The sequence below is a fragment of the Vulpes vulpes genome, chromosome 9 (genome assembly GCF_048418805.1).
Source record: "Vulpes vulpes isolate BD-2025 chromosome 9, VulVul3, whole genome shotgun sequence".
NCBI classification, from domain to species: domain Eukaryota; kingdom Metazoa; phylum Chordata; class Mammalia; order Carnivora; family Canidae; genus Vulpes; species Vulpes vulpes.
The window spans coordinates 90057563-90078789 of record NC_132788.1 but is presented as its reverse complement, the minus strand read 5'-3'; the positions used below and the strand labels follow the sequence as shown (position 1 = coordinate 90078789).

Genomic DNA, 21227 nt, shown 5'->3' with positions numbered 1-21227 from the left:
CCCCTGTTCCCTTTGGCTTGTGTCAAAATCAGAGTCCCTGTGCTTTCCCTGACTTACTTTTCCCCTTTACACAAGTATCACATAGATTCTTCTAAGTGCCCCATGTAGTCCTCCACACTAACGAATCTTTAGGTTAATGATAAACTTTTACTGAGGATTAAAAATCAATTCTACAGTTTCTGCTCTGCAAAAATGCAGTAAACGAACCAGCTTTGTAACTGGCAATCAAATGTGCCAAAAGAAACATCTCTTAGAGGATGCTTTCTAAATCTGAAAGATAATATTAACTATAGACTTCAACGTTTTCCTACTCTGTAACATTCATAAAAGCCTAATGAGCTCTTCAAAGATGTTCAGCTTGGAATCCCCCAATTATCAAAAAAAAATTATTTTAATATTGGTTTAAGGTCACAGACTGTTTCAGAAAACTTGCCTTAAAACTGATCACCAATCAGTTTAGAACCTAACACATTACAGATGTTAATTATTTTTAAAAGCAAGCAAATCATTATTTTGGAAAAGAAGAGCACAATTAAGCATGGCATGTTTAATTTTAAGCCATTTAAATATCTGGGGGGTGAAAACAAAGTCTTAAAGAAAATGGCAACACAATGATCATCTGCTTCAATTGTGAGGGAAGTCGGGAATCACAATCTTTTACAATCCTTTTACTTCGATTCCTAAAATGTTCTAGATCTACATTTCTTTTCTTTTGGATAGAAATATTTTTCTTCAGACTTGTAAATAAATTGCTATTACATCCACAGTCCTTTACTAAAGAGACAAATTACTAAAAATCAAAGGTCTCTATAATTACCTGGTCTAGAAATATTCTCGCTAAAGGCGCACAGTCAGTGGATCTGATGAACCGGACAACATCTGCCACACTCCACTTCAGGGGGTTACTGTCCAGGTGAAGCCTCTCAGCAACTTCAATTCTTATTTCCTTCATTGCCCACAACAAAGCAAACCAAATGGTGTCAGAGCTAGTTTATTCTTAAAAAGTCTCTCTATATAAATTCATAATCCTTTGAGGCAGGTTTTAAGTGGTTTTAGGGCATGATTTCTCCCAACAGAGATGGCCAAGGTCCATATACGCTAGGTACTCAGGAAATGATTGGCTTTTATAATAAGAAATATCAATGGGGGAAGAATGTATCTCAAACTTTCAGCACAAATAATGTGGACAATTTAACAGAGGAAAATGGTTTTTAACCTCCCATTTGTTCCCTGGTCTATTTTGACTCACTGTCTGGTAAGGTGCTCCAATGAACAGGATGCTACTTTGGAAGGAAGAATGCTTAATTAAATCATCAGGAGAAATAATTTACTGCTTCAGTTATGGCAATACATGTAAAATGCAACCTTTTTAAAACAGTGACTTAACTGCCACTCTTGTAATGTGTATGTGATATAATACACATATATGTATATAATATGTATGTATTAAATATAAATACATTAAAAAATAGAACAAAATAGTTGATCTCCAAATAATCCTTGCAACTGAATTTGGAATTCTTTAAAAAGAGACCTGAGAAATTCAACTGAAGCCTGTACTGAAATGAATGGGGGGATTTGGGTGGCTCAGTTGGCTGAGCGTCTGCCTTCACTTCAGGTTACAATCCCAGGGTCCTGAGATCTAGCCCCGCATCAGGCTCCCTCTTCAGAGGGGACTCTGCTTCTCCCTCTATCTCCCACCCAGCTCGTGCTCTCTCACTCACACTCTCTCACATAAATAAAATCTTTAAAAAAAAAAATGGAATGCTGACATCATTAACAATCAGATTTTAGAAAACTCTAGAGACAGAAATAAAAGGCATCATATTTTTTAAATGGGTACCTTTGGTGAAGGAGGTTTATTCTCATCATCAGAAAATGAGAAAGTGCGAAGCTCTCTTTTTCTCCGTTGTCTGTCTGGAGGCAGTGATGCAGAGATCTCACTTTGGGTAGGCGAGGAAGAGCATGACTTCTTCTCTGACATTTCTGACTCTTCCTGTAGCTCGTCCTGTTGCTCAGATGTACTGCCCTCACTGAGGGAATCGTCATCTCCTTCATCTGGGTCCTCCTCATCTTCACCTCCACTTCCCTAGAGCAAACAGAGAGAAAAGTCTCACTGACATTCCCAACAAACCAGCTCTGTGCCACAAAACCACCTTCATTGGGCAGGGATCTGTGTCTGTAGTGTATAGTGTCTGTAAGCTGGCAGTGATCTCTCAGCTTCTAGACAGGATGGGTCCATCACAAATCTCGTACCTGGGGTGAGCCTGCTGGGGTGTTATCAACAGATGCAGAGGAGCGTTTCTTCTTATGGACAAAAACATTTTTCCGCCTCTTCCTCCTCTTACTGGCTTTTTTCAGGGCACATGCTAAGTTGCTATGCCCACCAGGTGGCCTCCCAATTCTTTTATTTTTCTTCTTTCCATAATAGTGTGCTAAATGGGAATGACAAAGAACAATGAAGTAGCTTCATGGTTTCTGTACACCTCACACAAGAGATCCTACTAGCACAGGAGAAAACAGGTACACTGTGTTTGATTAAGGTTTAATTATATACCATGAAACAATCTTAACTGTCCAGCTCTCAAATGTGCAGTATACTTAGTACTGACAAATGCATAAACTTGAATAACCTTCCCTCTATCGAGATACAGAACTTCTCCCTTCCCCGTCAGTCCCCCTCACCAGAGGCAACCACAACTGGATTCTAATTTCCATCAATATAGGTCAGTTTTGCCTCATCTTTGCAACATTCAGTAGATACTCTTTGGACAAGGTTTCTTTCACTCAGCATAATGTTTTTGAGTTTCCCCTCTGCTGTGTGTATCAATACGTCATTCTCTTTTACTGATGAATAAATAGCATTTCCTTGTAGAGAATATACTATTTTAACTACTCTCCTGTTGACAGGCACCTGGGCCATTTCCAGGTTTTGGCTGTTACTATCTGGCAATGAACATTTTTGCCCAAGGCTTTTAGTGGGCATATTTTCATTTTCCTTGGGTAAACAGTGATGGAACTGCTGGGTCATATAGTAGATGGAGGATTAACTTTTAAAGAAACTTCCAAATAGTTTTCTAAAAGGGTTACACAGTTTTGATGCTCCCAACAGCAATGTATAAGAGAGCTAGCTGCCAATTTGTGGGACTGTCCATCTTTTTCATTTTAGCTAATTTAGTGAATGTCTAGTAATTTCTTATTATAGTTTAGATTTGCATTTCCCTGATGACTAATGATACTGAACATATTTTCATGTGCTTATCGGACATGTATGTATCTTTTTTATGCAGCATCTACTCTTTGTTTATTTTTAAAATGGTTTTCTCTTTCTCCTTCTTTATTTATTGAGATATAATTCACAAAATAAAATTCATCATTTTAAAATGTACAGATCCAGTGATTCTTTTTTAGGATATTCAGTATGTTTGCAACAATCACCATTATCTATCAGAACATTTTTTTTCCTTTTTAATTTTTTAAAAATTGAGGTAAAAAAAATCAAATATACAATTAACCATTTTCAAATGTACAATTCAGTGATTTTTAGCATATTCACAATGTCGTATAACTACCAGCTTTCTCTAGCTTCCAAATTTCTCTTATTACTGAGCTGTGGGAGTGTTTACTATATCCGGAGAGAAATTCTGGGACACCTGGGTGGCTCAGTGGTTGGGTGTCTGCCTTTGGCCTAGGGCGTGATCTGGGGGTTCCAGGATTGAGTCCCACATCGGACTCCCTGGGAGAAGCCTGTTTCTCCCTCTGCTTATGTCTCTGTCTCTCTCTCTGTGTCTCTTGTGAATAAAGTCTTTATTTTTTAAAAAAAGATTTTATTTATTCAGGGGAGGGGAGGGAACTTTCTGAGAAGTTTTTAATTTTATTTTTTTTTTTTACCCTTTATGTTAGTGTATTCTATGACCTCCTAGAGATCTTGAGGATATCCTTCTTGTTTTCGAGGAGCTTTAAAGTTTTAGCTTTTACCTTAGGCCTATGATGCACCTTGAATTAATTTTCATATAGAGTGGGGTAGGAGCCAAGGAGTTTTTTGATTTAGAAATCTAATTATACCAGTAACATTTATTGAACGAACTTCCTTTTCCTGTTAAGTTTTTTATCTTTGCTAAAAATCACTTAACCATATAAACTTTGGTCTATTTCTGGCCCCTCTGTTCTGTCCCATCACTCTGTGTGACTATTTCAATCACCCCACTACTGATTACACTATCTTTATTGTAAAACTCAAAGTCAGAGAGTAAGTTCTACAACTTTATTCTTCTTTCTCAGGATTGTGTTGGCTATTCTAGGTCCTGTGCATTTTCATATAAATTTGAGAATATAAAGACAATTCCAAAAAGGAACCATATACATTAGCCTCTAAATATATATACTAGTTATATATTAAGATGAAAATGAAATATAACTTTTTGGCAAAAAAATGAATTCTACAGGATATAAATCCATTTGATATCACTCAAATTACTGAGAAAAATTGTAAACACACTCTCCTAAAGTCTAGGCTTATATCATTGTGAAAAATAAATGTAGTCAACTTGCAATTTGCTAAACTAAGTACTGAATCTGACACTATAATAAGCTAACACCAATCCCTGCCTTAAGGAGTTTACAATCCAACAAATATAAATAGAAACTACAACGTTGTTAGACTCCCAAATGATTTTGCGATTCAAACACTGATTAGCAAGCTGATCATGCTAAATGACCTCAGATCAGTAGCATCAACCGTGTCTAGGAATTTGTTGGAAAAGCAGACGCATTTAGACCCCAGATACCCACAGACCTGATGAATCAGAACTTTCATTTTAACAAGATCCTCAGCTGATCTGCATGCATGATAAAGTTTAAGAGGCACAGGATTAGAGATCCCTAAAAGAAATCTTCAAATTTAACAAGGTAAAATCTTCCTCTGTATTAATTCTCCCAAATGACATCATGGCTTGTAAAATTTAAGGAAGTAGGATCAGAATTTTGTCTGTGGGCAACAATGCCTGGACAAGGATTCCAAATTGGAAATTTCCTCTTGTATGACTGTGTGTGTGTGTGTGTGTGTGTGTGTGTGTGTACGCATGCACACACGTGCACTCACATGGGAGAAGATAAGCAATGAGGGAACAGGTGTTGCTGTGACAGTTTTGAGTGAGGCCCACAACTACCCTCTCTCCTACTGTTGATGCCTCCCAACCACCAAGGCTTCTTTGCTGCTCCTTCCAGACACAAAGCAAGCTTCTGCTCCTGCCTGCACTCTTGCTTCCCCCTGCCCAGAACACTCTCACCTTGGTTCTCTCTGGCTGGCTCTCTTGCTTCCTTCAGGAGCAGGCAGGAAGACATTCCTAACTACCTCTGAACTACCCCACCTCTTAGCCTTCCTTACTCCCCACTCCCCTACTTTGCTTATCTTGCTTTGTATTTCTCCATAGTACCTGTCCCTATGTGTTCACTTATGTATTAACTGTTTCCACATTAAAATGTAAACTCCATGAGTACAGGAATTTATTTTTCTTTACTGTAGCATCTCAATGATAGAACAGTGGTGGCACACAGTGGACACATAATAAATACTTGCAGCCTGTATGAATGAATCACATATCCTTATCATATGCAACAGGTAATTTGTACACATTCTATACGTGCAAATTAGCACATGAGTCTGTGGGCCAAATATGGTATGGCCCTCAAGCTAAAATGGCTTTTAATCTTTAAAAGTGTTCTTTAGGGGATCCCTGGGTGGCGCAGGGGTTTGGCGCCTGCCTTTGACCCAGGGCGCGATCCTGGAGACCCGGGATCGAATCCCACATCGGGCTCCTGGTGCATGGAGCCTGCTTCTCCCTCTGCCTGTGTCTCTGCCTCTCTCTCTCTCTCTCTCTGTATGACTATCAAAAATAAATAATTAAAATAAATAAATAAATAAATAAAATAAATAAAAGTGTTCTTTAAAGAAAGTGAAAATAAAAGACAGAAAATAAAACAGAATAGAATATGCAGCAAAGATCATATGTCTAACAGCCTAAAATATTCATTATCTGGTCCTTACAGAAACAGTCTGTATACCTCTGTTATAGGTGAGTATCTGCAAAATAAAAACTTTCCAAGATATAAAGTATAGCCAACTGTCATAGTTAACAAATTTGAAAAAGCTGACTCACTATATTTGGTCTTTGTAAGCACAGAGCAGTTCTCAGAACATTTGTCCAGAACCATCCGTGGGCCGAAGAGATTCGGACAGCACTCCAGCTTGATGCAGGTTTGCCGGCAGAACTCAGTCACCCGATCTGCTGTCTTCACTACCTCAACAGTAGCCCGGTAACTCTTTCCTTTGTATCTGCCGTGGAAGACGCCAGAGACCAAGTTTACTGGGCTAGTGATTACCCAGAGAAAATCAAGTGCATTCACAGACCTGAAAAATATCTTTGCTTCTCAGATCAGTCTATGTCGTTTATAGTTTAAGAATTCTAAAAATAATGAGTTTATGCATATTGTACTTAAATTTATCTCTTAAGCTATGACAGATAAACGTTGAGTTTTTTATATTAGCAAGTAAGGCTCTTGCTTTCTGGTTTCTCAGTTTAAGGTTTTCAAGTAGGAACTCCTACACTAACTACTGAAAGAAAAGTGACTTGCACTAAGGCTTTCCTTTACCCATGGGCAGTGATCCTCCGAGTATGGTCATGGGTCATGTTAACCTGTCAAGGTCATGCTGACAGGGTCAGAATATAAGAGTAAATGTTTATAAACTTACACAGTAATTTGCAACGGTAATTTTATGGATCTTAAAATCTAAAAACAAAAAAAAATATTCTTGCATTTTATGTCTTATAACTTTCAAATTTCTTGTAACTCATTTTTACCATATTTTATAATAGTATTGGCTCAAGACATGATGGAAACTTACAAAAGAAAATTAATCTAGTTCTTCACCACAAATAGCTGAAGAAGAACAGGCCGAGGGGATATAATATTCTAACATGATGTGTGGCAGAATGGGCTCTGTGGCCTGTTAAACACAGGAAGAATAAAGGGCAGAGGAGGCTACTCACTTGGCTTTTAGGACCTCCCCACATCCATGCCATACGGAGTCTTTGTCCAGCTGCAACTCTCGAAGGACACGACTGGGTTTATAGGCTGCATTGATAAGTAAAGTGAGGACCTGCATTCCATTTTTAAAGCAGAAATAGGAATTGGGAATGAGAAGAGCAGACCATCAGAATTTGTTATCTTGCAGAATGTCATTTAGGAGATTAATTCTAGTCATATTCATTAACAAATACTAACAAAATAATAATATTCAAGATATGACCACTGACTGAAGTTGCAAATAAGACAATAATCAGACCCTCTTAGACATTCAAAACATTATGGTCAGGAAGAAATGACTTAAAAATTACTCTGGTATATATGCTTCTGAATCCATTGCCAGTCATGGCAGACACAGAAGCTCGGCCTCCCCAGACCCTGCTTTGCTACCCTATGGAGTGAAAGCCCCAACAGTCCTTGTATCTGGTATGCCCAGTGCATGGCAGCCTGGCTGAGCAGGTGGGCAAGTCCAGCTGACCTGTAGCTTTATCATGGCCCCTGTGAGTGCCACACAGCCTCTGACTCCTAGACTACGCTCCCATTCATCCTAGCACCGCGTTCAGGAAACCTCTGACAAAAGCCCTTTCTACACTGGCAGAGGTGAACATGCTATATGAAGTACTACTTAGGTGAGTGTTTCCTAAGGAGCACACATAATGACATGTGTGGTTCTCAGAACAATATATGAGAAAAGTGACTCATTTCTGATAAAACTTAGCATTGTCAAACATACAACATGTAGATCCTTGTATGAATGAGTCTATGAGACTGCTGTGAAATTTCCAAGTTCTTTTGCCCTAGGCAAGAACCTTACCTCTCTGAGGACCAGAACACAGTTCCCAGGTCCTACACACTGAGGCAGCTCAGCGATTCTTCCTTTGTTAAGATATGGCCCTGAGAAGCAACGGTGGTTGAAGTATATCTTTGGACAGCAATATTTTCCATTAATCATAACTGGGAAATGAAGAGAAACAAATATTCAGAACAGTCATTTTCCATTCTGTATTTCCAAAGTGCGGGGGGTTGGGGGTATGTGTGGCAAGCATATCCACCATTATATAAAGTTATAAATTACATATTTGAAGCTTAATACACTGCCTGAGAGTGCCCTTGAAATACCTTAGACTTATAACAATTCTATTACAGAGATCATCACTCAAATCAAACAACAGCCTGAATTACATGTAGATTGACTTCGGGGTTAATGTGATGCTGTTTCAGAGTTCCACACTTATATCAATAAAGGAAGTTAAGGATTGACTTTAAGAACTCATGAGGATGGGGTACCTTGGGTGGCTCAGTTGGTTGAACATGCAGCTCATGATTTTGGCTCATGATCTGGGGGTCGCTCTGCACAGAGTATGCTTGAGATTCCCTCTGCCCCTCCCCCAGGTAGCACATGCACGTACACACTCTCTCAAATAAATAGAATCTAAAACTATTAAAAAAATGAATTAAAAAAAAAAACCATGATGATTTTTTTTTTTTTTAGAAAGACAGAGTTTGCACGTATACACGAGTCAGGGGAGGGCAGAGGAAGAGGGAAAGAGAATCTTTTTTTTTTTAATTTTTATTTATTTATTTATGATAGTCACAGAGAGAGAGAGAGAGAGAGAGAGAGGCAGAGACACAGGCAGAGGGAGAAGCAGGCTCCATGCACCGGGAGCCCGACGTGGGACTCGATCCCGGGTCTCCAGGATCGCACCCTGGGCCAAAGGCAGGCGCTAAACCGCTGTGCCACCCAGGGATCCTGGGAAAGAGAATCTTAAGCAGCTTCCCCACTCAATGTGGAGCCCCACATGGGGCTTGATCTCAAAACCCTGATATCATGACCTGAGCTGAAATCAAGAGTCGACGTTTAATTGACTGAGTGCCCAGGCATCCCATGAGAACCCAAGATGATTCTTGATGGTCAATTATTCAATAATCTATTCTGGAATGTTTCTAGGCAGTGAGGGTAAATATTTTCCAGAACTACAGTTTATCCCCTTAGAACCACCAAACTAACATGCTGATAGTGCTCTATGAAGTAGGCACCCTCCTGTGTCTGGGATTCCTCAGAAGGCTGAAAATATGCGATGAATACATCTCTAAGTTCTTTAAGTACCATGGGGTAAAAGTGGGCACAGAGACCCCTCTCTTCAATTATTTTTCTGTGTGAAAGCTATACTTCAATGTAATGGTTTTTTATTCCTTCATTATAGCTGGCAATTCCACTCATAAATATATGAAATTCAAAGACACTACAGCATCTTCCTTTCCATATAAAGCAGAGAGAAATCCTACTGATGGACACTGTTTTAGGAAAAGGAATGTGTGCACTGCCCACTGCTGATAGGATTCTGAAGCACAGAATGTTCAGTCTGGAACTAAGAATGCAGTCTCAGCACAGAGGGAGGACAGCATGTCTGCAACCACTTCTCCATTTGAACTCTGCCACCCAGATCCCCCTCTTCAGGATTAAGGTCCAGTATGCTCCCTCCTACTGGCAGAATTGGCAGTTTAAGGCTCTCAACTGTAAGTTATCCTGGAGTTAGCCTCAGCCTACCCTCTCACTAAAAGAGAGACACCTTGCCCATGATCCTACCCTTTGTGAGTAGGCAGGGAGCAGTAGCCTACTTCCAATAACTGACCAGAGAGGGAGTACACACTGTACCTCCACCATTAGGGATGATTCTGAGTAGCCACACCAGCTAAAAGGCTCTCTTGTGGACCAGAAGAAATTTCTGTCACAAAGAGCACTGCAACTCAACTTCTCCCTCTGCCCAATCCTGCTTCCTTTACTGCCACCCCCACCCCCCGCAGCTGTTCCCAAAAAGCACTTCCCAGTGAAATTCCTGCATGCAAGTACACTCTCAGGCTGTTTCCAAGGTAACCAGAACTATGACAAAACAAAAATCACAAAGAACATGGCTGAGGTCACTTGGAAAATATTAGTTTCTTAATTCTATAGTTTTAGTCGATATTAGAATAGCCAATAATACATCAAAATTAGAGTTGCCTTATTTTTTAAATTTACCTTACCTTTTGATACCAAATCAAAACCACAATGAGATTATCACCTCACACCTGTTAGAATGGCTATTATAAAAAAGACAAGCCATAACAAGTGTTGATGAAGAGGTGGAGAAAAGAGAACACTGGTACACCATTAGAATGTAAACTAGCGCAGCCACTATGGAAAACAGTATGGAGGTTCCTCAAAAAGTTAAAAATAGAACTATCTTGTAATCTAGTAATTCCACTTCAGGTGGAATTTATCTGAAGGAAATAAAAATACTAACCTGAAAAGGTATCTGCACCTACCCCCTGCCATGTTCATTGCAGCAGTACTTATAATAGTTAAGACATAGAAGCAACCTAAGTGTCCATGGATAGATGAATAGATAAAGGACGGAATATTACTCAGCCATTTAAAAAATAAATAAATACTGTTATTTGTGACACCACTGAATGGACCCTGAGTTCATTTACTAAGTGAAATAAATCAGAGAGAGAAAGACAAATATCATATGATCTCACTTATACGTGAGATTTAAAAAACAACAACAAAAAGACTCCAATTCACAGATACAGAAAACAGGCTGGTAGTTGCCAGAGGCAGGGGTAGAGTAGTGGGCAAAATGGGTGAAGGTAGTCAAAAGGTATAAACCTCCAGCTATAAAATAAGTCCTGGGGATGTAATGTGCAGCATGCTGAGTGTAGTAATACTACTAATATATTGTGCTTCTGAACACTGCTAGTAGATCATAAAAGTTATCATCAAAAGAAAACAAATTTATAAGTATGTGGTAGTAGATGTTAACCAGATTTACTATAGTGATCATTTTGCAACATATGTAAATATCAAATCACTATGGTATACACCTGAAACTAATATAATGTTATATGTCAATTATATCTCAATTTAAAAAAACAAGAAATTTTTAAAAAGGTATTTACTAATAATGCTATTCTGCTGGGTACTCAAAAGATACCATTATGGTCAAGTGAGAGTTATCCTAGCAATGTAAGGATGATTCAACACTGGAAAAAAAAAATCTATCGCTGAAATTCACCACATTAAGAAGCTTAGATAGAAAAATCATATGATCATCCAATGCTAAGGAAAATTATTTTGTCAGGGTGAACATATGTTTATGAACAAGGTTCCTAGAAAAAAAGAAATAGAAAGGACTTCTTAGCAGTTATATGCCAGTCATTTATTGAATAGAGTTTAAATACCTTCCCTTTGATATCGCGAATAGAACAATGGTGCCACTATCATCATGCCTGTTAAATACAGGGAAAAGTTCTAGAGAGCTATAAGGACAGAAGTAAACAAGTACAGCAAATTGGTTATTACAGGGCAGCCCTGGTGGCTCAGCGGTTTAGCGCCACCTTCGGCCCAGGGCGTGATCCTGGAGACCCGGGATCAAGTCCCGCATCGGGCTCCCTGCATGGAGCCTGCTTCTTTCTCTGCCTATGTCTCTGCCTCTCTGTGTGTGTGTCTCTCATGAATAAATAAATAATAATCTTTTTAAAAATTGGTTATTATGATAAAGGTAATTACTGTTTTTGAAAAGGCCGTGATCCTCCACCTGTAAGTGACATCATGAAAAGGCAGTGATTGGAAAAGACAAGAATTTGAGTTTTGAACTTGAGTTACATTTTTGACCCATCTACTCATAAAGCTATGTGGCCTCTCCAAGCTTTGATTTCTTTTCTTTTCTAGGCGTTTACTAAATGACATATAAATGCATCATCTGAGCTAGAATGCACATAGCCAACATGCTAAGCATACAACCAGCAAAAATAGAGCGAAGAGCAGTTACAGGGAGACTTCCTGACAAAAGGCTTTGGCCTCCAGCTATGATTCTTGCTTCATTTATCAGGCATTGCCTCTGTGACAATCTGTTTTTCCAGTGCTTTATTTTTTTAATTGTGAAATATATACACACAATGTGTACACATCACAGAAAATATTCAAAGAACAATAAACATCCACCTCTCAACCACCCAGCTTAGGAAAGTGCACTGCATAGAAAGTCCCTGGCTCTTCATCTAAACTCAGGGATGAGAATATTGATCTCCAGAGCCCTTAGCACCCAACAAGTGATCAGTAGAGAATAAATGGACAGAAATATTATCCTAGAGATACTTATTAAACTACATACAACTTAGACAATTATAAGTCTTTAAAGTCAAATTAAGAAACCATCCTGTGAAGCCACATCCTATAAATCAAATGTATCGTTTAAGATATAGTCCATTACAAGAAACTAAAGGTTCTCTTTTCTATAAAGAGAACTGTATATACTTATTTATACCTGAGTCTGTGGAGTTCAGCTCCTGATTCTTCAGGCCCTCATGGACAGTCCTGGAGGATGGTATTCTGGGTCAAGATAACACAACAAAATAGTGAGATAATCCTCAAGGTCAGTAAAATGTGAAGGTTAGTTTCCTTCAAATCTAAGAAGAAAGCAAATGTGGCAGATTGCAAACTGTGTAACAGAAGGTGCTTCCCTGATCATACTTTTTTTTAAACAATTGTTTTTAAAACTATGTACATGGTTTAATGAGCCAACAGACAGTCTGTAGACAGCGCTATAATACTTCATATTCAAATCAACTTACTTTCATTCATGTGAGCAACAAATTATAGAATTCCTTCTGGGACTCTCAAACCATAAGTAAGGTTTTCATCTTTTTCAATAGTCCAAGAACAAAAATATCTCTTATAAGGGTCTGTTTTCTTCTTCTATTGGTTTCAAAATTAAAGACATATTATGTTTTAAAAATCAGAGAATTATTCTCTACGCACCAATAAATGAAATAGGCTAATTTTTAGAACACTAAAATAGGCCTTTTTTTAGAACACTTTCTGACTAAAACTTTGAATCCATCTTGACAATAAAGTCAAGGAGAAATCCCCAAGACCACATTTTTGGCATTGCTATCTCACTTTTCTACCTGGGACTGAATTTTGTGGCCTCTCTTTCTACTTCTGCTGTCAGTTTTATTACACAGCCTGAGAAGCAGCCATAACTTACACAGAATTTGCTATAGACTGAATTGTGTCACCTTAAAATTCATTCATTGAACTCCACCATGACTACGTCTGGAGACAGAGCTCTTATGAGGTAAATAAAGGTATGGCTCTGATCTAGGAGTGTTGGCTCTCCCTTCCAGCTGGTCCCACCATGTGAGGATGCAGAAGCTGACAGTCTGCAGGAAGAGAGCCCGGCCAGAAACCAAATTGGGCTGGTACTTTGATCTCAGACTTCCCAGCCTGTAGAACTGGGAGAAAATAAATTTCTGTTGTTTGAGCCACCCAGTCAGTGGTATTTTGTTACGGCAGCTTGTGCAAACTAATACAGAATTGAAAACCCAGTGTTTAGAAACACACATGTACATGTATTTATAAGGCACCACTAATTAACTGCTTCTCAAAAGCTATGTATGAAGGTATGCTACAAAGGGTTTCCGAATGGAACACAAAGGCACCCCTTTGAGTGCACCTTTTCTTTTAGAGCTGCTGTCTTTCACCTCAAGTTTTTTTCACTATAAAAAATCATATACTCTAAAGTTTTGCTCTTCCTTAATAAATAACAGTGCAGAAATTCTATTTCCTCTCTTATTCAAATGTTTTCAGGCTCTCAAAGCCAAAGAAAACTCAACTAGGGGAACATCTTAAGAAGGCATTTTACGCTTTCTATATAATGCCATTTCAGAAAATATATATGTTATAAGGAAAAGTATGTAACCTATCAAAAGCTGAATTAAAGAGTTATGCTTCCACCTGAGAAGATAACATATGAGATATACTCTCTGAAATACTGATTTTTTTTCCTAGATATTCTAACTTTCAAATGTCAACTGTTCAAACATACTAGTATATTACTTACTGTTTTTCTGGTTGAACCACTGCAATTTTCCTCTGTTTGTGTACTGAAAGAAGAAAATAAAACTACAAATGTTAAGAAAAATAAAAGAAAAGCTACATATGTACTAAGATAATATTAGCATATTTAAAACCTAGGCATGTATATATTTAACTAGTAAGTATTAGGAATTAAGTGCTGATATGTCTGAATATCTAGACTGAGGGACATTTTCTGGGTAGGAGGAGTCTTTACACAATGATCAAAAATAATTTCAAGGCTCTTATCTCTGTCAATTCCTATGAATATTTTCTAAGCAGGAAAAGATATTCAAAAGAAAAACTGATTCTGGCAAGGATGCTAGGACCATTCAATGGGGCAGGTACAGCCTTTTCAACAAATAGTACTGGGGAAAACAGACTACTCACATTAAATTAAGTTGGACTCTTACCTTATACCACATACAAAAATTAACTCCAAACAGATCAAAGACCTAAACATAGAGGTGCCTGGGTGGCTCAGTAGGTTAAGCGTCTCTTAGTTTTGGCTCAGGTCATGATCTCAGGGTCATGAGATAAAGCCCTATGTTGAGCTTTGTGCTAGGTGAGAAGCTTGCTTAAGATTCTTTCTATCCCTCTCCTTTGCCCCTCCCCTACTCTTTCTAAGGAAAAAAAAAAAAGAGTTTTAAAAAAGAAGATCTAAAGGGGCACCTGGGTGGCCCAGTCAGTTAAGTGTTTGCCTTCAGCTCAGGTCATGATCCCAGAGTCCTGGGACTGAGACCCATAGTAGGCTCCCTGCTCAGTGGGGAGCCTACTTCTCCCTCTCCCTCTGCTCCTCCCCCTTGCCTCTCTCCCTCATGCTCTCTTCTCATTCTCTTTCAAATAAATAAAATCTTTAAAAAGAAAAAGAAAGAGACCTAAACATAAAGGTTAAAACTATAAAACTCTTAGAAGACAATATAAGGAAAAATCTTCAAGACATCAGATTTAACAACCATTTCTTAGTTATGACACAAAAAGCAAAGGCAACAAAAGAAAAAATAAATTGGACTACATCAAGATTTAAAACTTCTCTGCATCAAAGGACATTATCAAGAAAGAGAAAAGGCAACCCAAAGAATGGGAGGAAGTATTTGGAAATCATATATCTGATAAGGAAGGGATTAATATCTAGAATATGTAACAACATCCTTCAATTCAACAATAAAATTAAAAAGTACCCAATTAAAGAAATGTGCAAAACACTTGAATAAACATTTCTCTAAAGAAAATATACCAACATCCAGTAGGCATATGAAAAGGTGCTCAACATAGCTAATGATTAGGAAAATGCAAATCAGGATCATAGTAAGAGACCACCCTATACCCACCAGTATGGTTATTATAAAAAAAAAAAAAAAAAACCCTCCTAACAAATAACAACAAACCCAAAAAACAAGCAAACCAACAAAAAAAACAAGTGTTGGGGAGAATGTAAAGAAAATGGAATCCTCATACACTGCTGGTGGGGATGTAAGATGGTGCAACTACTGTGGAAAATGGTTTAACGGTTCCTCAATGTATTCAACATAGAGTTATACTCGAGGAATGAAAACAGAAGTCCGCATAAAAACCTGCAGACAATGTTCACAGCAGCATTATTCATAACGGAATAATATATAAGCATTAAGGAACGGAAACAACCCAAATGATACGTGGATAAGGAAAATGTGGCCTATCACTACAATGTGATAGCACTAAAAATATACAGGAACAAAGTACTGATATACACCAGCACATGGATGAACTGTGAAAACATTACAGTCACAAAAGACCACATATTGCATGATTCCATAGGAGATGTCAAGAACAGGCAAATCTACATAGTAGGAAAAAAGTAGAGAAGTAGTTGTCTGGGGCTGGAGAAGGTGAAGAGGCGACTGCCAAGGGGTACAGGGTTTCTTTTTGAGACAATGCAAATGTTTTCAAATGCAGTTTGGTGATATTTGCACAACTCCTAGAACATACTAAAAACAACTGAATTATAAGATCAAATTTTATGTTATATGATATTTCAGTAAAGCTGGTTTAAAAAGGGAGAGTACAGTGGGATGACATTTTTAAGGTTAGGTTACAACAACCCTCTGGCTTCCACCTTCTTCAACTTCTCCTAATCTCTTCCTGGTTGACTCTGATGGAAGCCAACTGCCATGTTGGGGGCTCCCTATAAAGAGGCCCACATGGCAAGAAACTGAGGGAAGCCTCCCACCAACAGCCAGCAAGAAACTGAGGCCCCCCGGCCAAAAGCCACAAGGGAATGAATCTTGTAAACCATCATGAGTACACATGGTGGCAGATCCTCCCGCCTCGGGCCTTAAGATAGCTAAGTCTGGCTGACACCTTGCCTGCAGGCTCCTGAGGGCTCAGATCTAGAGCACCCAGATTCCTGACCCACAGAAAGTATTAATATAAGCCACACTTGAGGCAGTCAGTGATTTGCTATGTAGGAACAATCAGAACACCACTTTGTTTTTCTCTGAAATGTCCAGATTCATCCTAATTGGTAGTAACCACTCAACAGATTATTTAAGGATCAGCCCCTTGGCCCAGAAACAGACAGCTACCTCGTGCTCGGCGAGGGGCACTGAGGGGATGGCCATTGGTTTCACACCAGCCCAAAGGAAATATATCCATGGATTCCACACTCACAATACATTCAGGTATGGGCTTCTTTGAACCTGTTTAGATTTAAAAAAAGTTTCAGACAGTTAAACAGCCTTCTTCACAGACTCCTTCTGAGACAGTATTCTATCATTGCAATAATACAGACACAAAATCTCTTGAGCAAGTTCCTTTCACATGTTAAGTCATATTTTTTCATATATGGCAAACATCAAGGAAATAAAAGTAAACTATTCCCTACGCATACCTGTACATAAACGAAAATGGGGGCACCTGGGTGGCTCAGTCAGGTAAGCATTTGACTCTTGGTTTTAGCTCAGGTCATGATCTCAGAGTTGTGGGGTCAGGCTCCAGGCTCATTGGGGAATCTGCTTAAGAGATTGTCTCTCTCCCTCCCCCCTTCCCTCTACCCTTCTTCCTTCATCATGCTCTTTCTCTCTCAAGTAAATAAATAAAATCTTAAAAAAAAAAAAAGAAAGAAAGAAAAGAAAATGGGTAGTAGGTATACAGGGTGATCCCTAGTTACAGAACTGCAAATAAACAACTGGAACTTCCAGTAGTATTATTTAGATGGCTGACAAATATAGTCAATTTCATGAACTAACTAGAAAACAAAAGGCAACAGTGACAGTTCTTCTCACTGAGATATTAGTTCTGGTATTTGGGAACAAGCCAGAAGGTAGACCAGTGAATTTAACTCAGGATGTGATGTTGCTCAGCAGTGATTGTGTAAAATATGGTCCTTGACATCTGAATTAAATGCCAATTCTACAAACTGGAAAGAGTAGGTACCTAGTCTGTTTGGTAGCCAAATAAAAAAGAAACCCAGGCCGTATTCAGTAACTGCAGTGCTGAGTGCTCACAAAATGCTTTCTATCCATAAATCTGTCCAATCATTGAACATTACTTTTATTATATCTTTTCTATTTTACATACATTTTGGTTCTATTGGTTGGGGGGCAAACAAAATATTCTCTCTTAAATGAACCATGTGTTGTTAATGTTCTTGCTCATATATTCCGGTCACATCAAAATATATGCCATTTGACTTATACTTCCCCTTCAGAAAACAGGAGACTGCAGTAAAGGCTTTTTATTTACATTCATTTCCTAAAATTTGAAAGTCAAGGACAGGAAGATAAATTTTTAGCTAAGAATCTTGCATTACAAATTACAAGTGTCTTAGCAAGACCCCTATTTAGCTAGTTGATGAAGTCTAACAAGCCACATCATAGGGATAAGCAGACAGGATAGAGCAGCGGCCACAGGAAGGCTTCTTAGGGGTACAGCACTTACCCTCCAGCTGGAGCCACAGGTAGGAGCCTCTCACTGCAGTAATAGTGGCAACACACACTTCTTCAGGGAGAAGAGGGTTCACTGCTTCAAGCTTCATATTCTCCTTAAATTCATGCTCAGAAATGGACTGGAAAATGAATCAAATCCAAACTCACACTCAGTATTAACTCATGTGCTCATCTGAAAGACCTATTCTAAGTAATATTTAACCCTACAAATTTATTTAAATATAATAATATTTAAGCATATTGTGATGCTTGTGATATTATTGTGATGTAATATTTAAAGCTACAAATGTATTTTGCTTTGTTTTCTTTCTTAATGAAGCAAAGTCAAATGTCTGTCTCTCTTGGTATTATAAGCAGTTTATGAGGTCAGGTACACTTGCATTATGCTACCTGTGTGACCCTGCTCAAGTTGTATAACCTCTTTTGCCTTAGTTTACTTCATCTGCAGATGACCTTGAGAACACTGACTTCACTGGGTTACTTTGAGTTTTTATAAAATAAAGTACCTAAGGTTCTGTGCCCTGAACCAACTGGCTCTCACCCACTGTTAGTTTGTTCTCTTCCCATAAAGGGCTCCATCACACAATTAGCTGTCTGGTTCCTAGTTCTATGTATAAAAAAGGCAGTCAGGATAAATAACGCTTATGAACAAGAGAAAATACATTGAAAAATTTGCAACTTCTGGGTCAAAATGGAGAATTGAACTATATTTGATTATTCTCTCTTCCTTCTGATAGCACCCTAAAACTGAGTGCTTTGTTTTTTTTAACATAAAAAAAGAACGAAAAGATTTGTTGAAAACATTTAAGAAGCATTTAGGTCATACCACTGGCTCCCCTACTCCACACCCCAGGGCAACTATCCCATCCCTTTCCTACAAAAGATTTATCCTCCAGAGAGGTAAGACAGAAGAAGATCCCTGGGCAGGACGACACGGGAACTGCTGAGGGCATACACACAATGCTCCAAACAGCATGCACCTGGAATGCTGAGAAGTCCGTCCAGTCCTTGCCTCTACCCTCCAAGCAGACTGGAAATATGTGGTCATATGACAAGCCCAGGAAGAAACATGGGAACATATGGATTGCCAGACACATCCCACCCTAAAAAGAAATTCAAGATGCACAAGCCCCCCCCCCCCACCCCCCAGCCTCAGAGCTTCCAATCGGCTTCATCTTTTAGTCTCTCCATTCTTAAATATGAGCAAACCACCGAGCATCACTAGACATCTGAAAACATGAAAGCTAGGAACCAAACTAGACAAAACAAACAGAGTGGAGAAGACTTTATGCAAGAAGAAAATTTCCCAGAAGGCATGGGTAATTAACATCCCCTGAGTTAAAGAAACACTATCACATCTTCAAAACAAGAGTAGTACGTTATTTAAAGTAAATACTCAGAGAACAGAAACAGTTCTGGAAAATTAAAAAATGTGGTATTAAAAACTCTAAAGAAGGATTAAAAGATAAAGTGCATGTTATGTATACAGGCATACAAGGGTATGTGTTAACTCTATGTTAACACTCAAGAGAACACCAGTTAACAATCCACATACAAAGGAAAAGCCTTACCAAAGGATTAGCAAATGAATACATATTAACACATCTTAAGTTAAAATAGACTGGTTCATCAAAAGATGATTCCCTGATTTAGATGACTTTCAATTAACCCAGTAATACACTGAGTCAGGAAAGCGAACTTCTGCAGCATACATTATTAGTGTCTCCCCACCCCTCAAATAAACTCTAAGTTTCATAAAGGTATGTGTGTGTGGGAGGGATGGGAATCATAGATTTCCTGATGTGACTGCCTTTGTGGAAACAGATAGAAGCTACTGGAAGATATGGGAAGAACTAGCAATAGAAACAAGAAAATTAAGCTATGAAGGGACGCCTGTGTGGCTCAGTCAGTTGAGTGCCTGACTCTTGATTTTGGCTCAGGTCATGATCTTGAGGTCATGAGATGGAGCCCCACATCGGGCTCCATGCTCAATGGGGAATCTGCTTGAGGATCCTCACTTTTTCCTTCCTGTGCCCTTCCCCTATTTGCGTTCTCTCTCTCAAATAAATAAATCTTAAAAAAAAAAAAGAAAAAGAAAATGAAGTCATGAAAAACATGGTAATTATTATTAACTTGAGGATAAATAAAAAAATCATAAAATAATGCAGTGTTCAGCTGTGAATAGTATCTGAATGCATATCATAGTGTAAATATTCAATTCATTTTAACCCAAAATTGCAATAGGCCTCTTATAGAAAGAAGAGGTGGGTTAGACAGAGAAAGGTATGTAAAATAGCTAAGTGCTCATTTACCATAACATACAACCAATAGACATGTCTAAAATTAATGACTCAAAAGATCGCAGCATACTATTTTGAAAATGATTTAAGTATAAACAATATCAAAACAACAGTGAGAACAAAAGGATTGAGTACTCCTGGAAAGGGAGACCACCGAAAGGGATAGGGCAGGGAATTGTTGTTTTATGTTTTAAGCTTTCTACTGCTATTTGGCATTGTAAACCAAATGCATATAATATTTTCACAGAAGTATTTTTAAATAAGTTTAATGATTTTTTCCACCTAGTATTTAAGTTTTTCATATTTTTAAACAACCAAATATAATAATACAAACAAAAAATTAACATGATTTCAACTAAGTAAAAAAATTGATAAAACTTTAAAAACCAATTAAATTAACAAATTAACTTCCATAGTAAATGAATTTTTTCCTTGGACCATTTTATTATATCCAACAAGTTGCTTATTTGGTTTGAGTGAGAGGGCTGAGTAATAACCATATGAGGACAGGAGGCATAGCAGTCCCTGGTAGTCCCAGAGCATGGTGATGAGGGGACCAGGGGTTCTCACCGGAGGGAAGCACCTCTGGGGAGCAGCTTCAGCACCACACTGTTTGAGGTAGTCGGCCCAATCAAAGTCCTGGCCCGGGTAGCCTAGGTAAGGACATAAGAACAATAATTCACACCACACATGCCTGCCCAGCTTTTCCATTCTGCCAGGTGTCCACCCACAACTTCTCAATTGCTAATTTGAGGACTTTGTTCATTTTAGGGAGGAGGAAAAACAACCTATAAATCCAAAGCATTTTTCATGTTATAAAACAGAGCAACTCTGCTCAAATCATAGCAATATACTAAAATTCTTTGAATAAAATTTTTAGACTTTCAAGTTTCAAATTACGCATTTATTTTCAACAGTATTTTATATGATTAGCTGCTGGCAGTTTACCGAAAGAATTTAAGACACTTATGACTAGATTTGATTTGTACTAATAAATCCAGTCTTACTATCCAT

The 21227-nt window shown here is 38.3% G+C and overlaps 1 protein-coding gene across 5 annotated transcripts in view; it reads right to left on the bottom strand.

Moving 5' to 3' along the window:
* The window catches only part of SFMBT1 (Scm like with four mbt domains 1), a 122761-nt gene that overhangs the window by 6117 nt on the left and 95417 nt on the right, over positions 1-21227 (bottom strand). For all 5 annotated transcript variants that reach the window (XR_011994389.1, XM_072720817.1, XM_072720816.1 and 2 more), the window contains 11 exons: positions 20784-20866; positions 17906-18032; positions 16552-16665; positions 13974-14016; positions 12396-12460; positions 7901-8040; positions 7050-7159; positions 6159-6334; positions 2257-2435; positions 1844-2089; positions 818-946 (listed from right to left, as the gene is read on the bottom strand). Coding sequence is in view for 4 of the 5 variants with exons in the window: in XM_072720817.1 (XP_072576918.1) it covers positions 818-946; positions 1844-2089; positions 2257-2435; positions 6159-6334; positions 7050-7159; positions 7901-8040; positions 12396-12460; positions 13974-14016; positions 16552-16665; positions 17906-18032; positions 20784-20866 (1412 nt within the window). In the remaining variant the exon portion in view is untranslated. The remainder of the gene's footprint in view (positions 1-817; positions 947-1843; positions 2090-2256; positions 2436-6158; positions 6335-7049; positions 7160-7900; positions 8041-12395; positions 12461-13973; positions 14017-16551; positions 16666-17905; positions 18033-20783; positions 20867-21227) is intronic.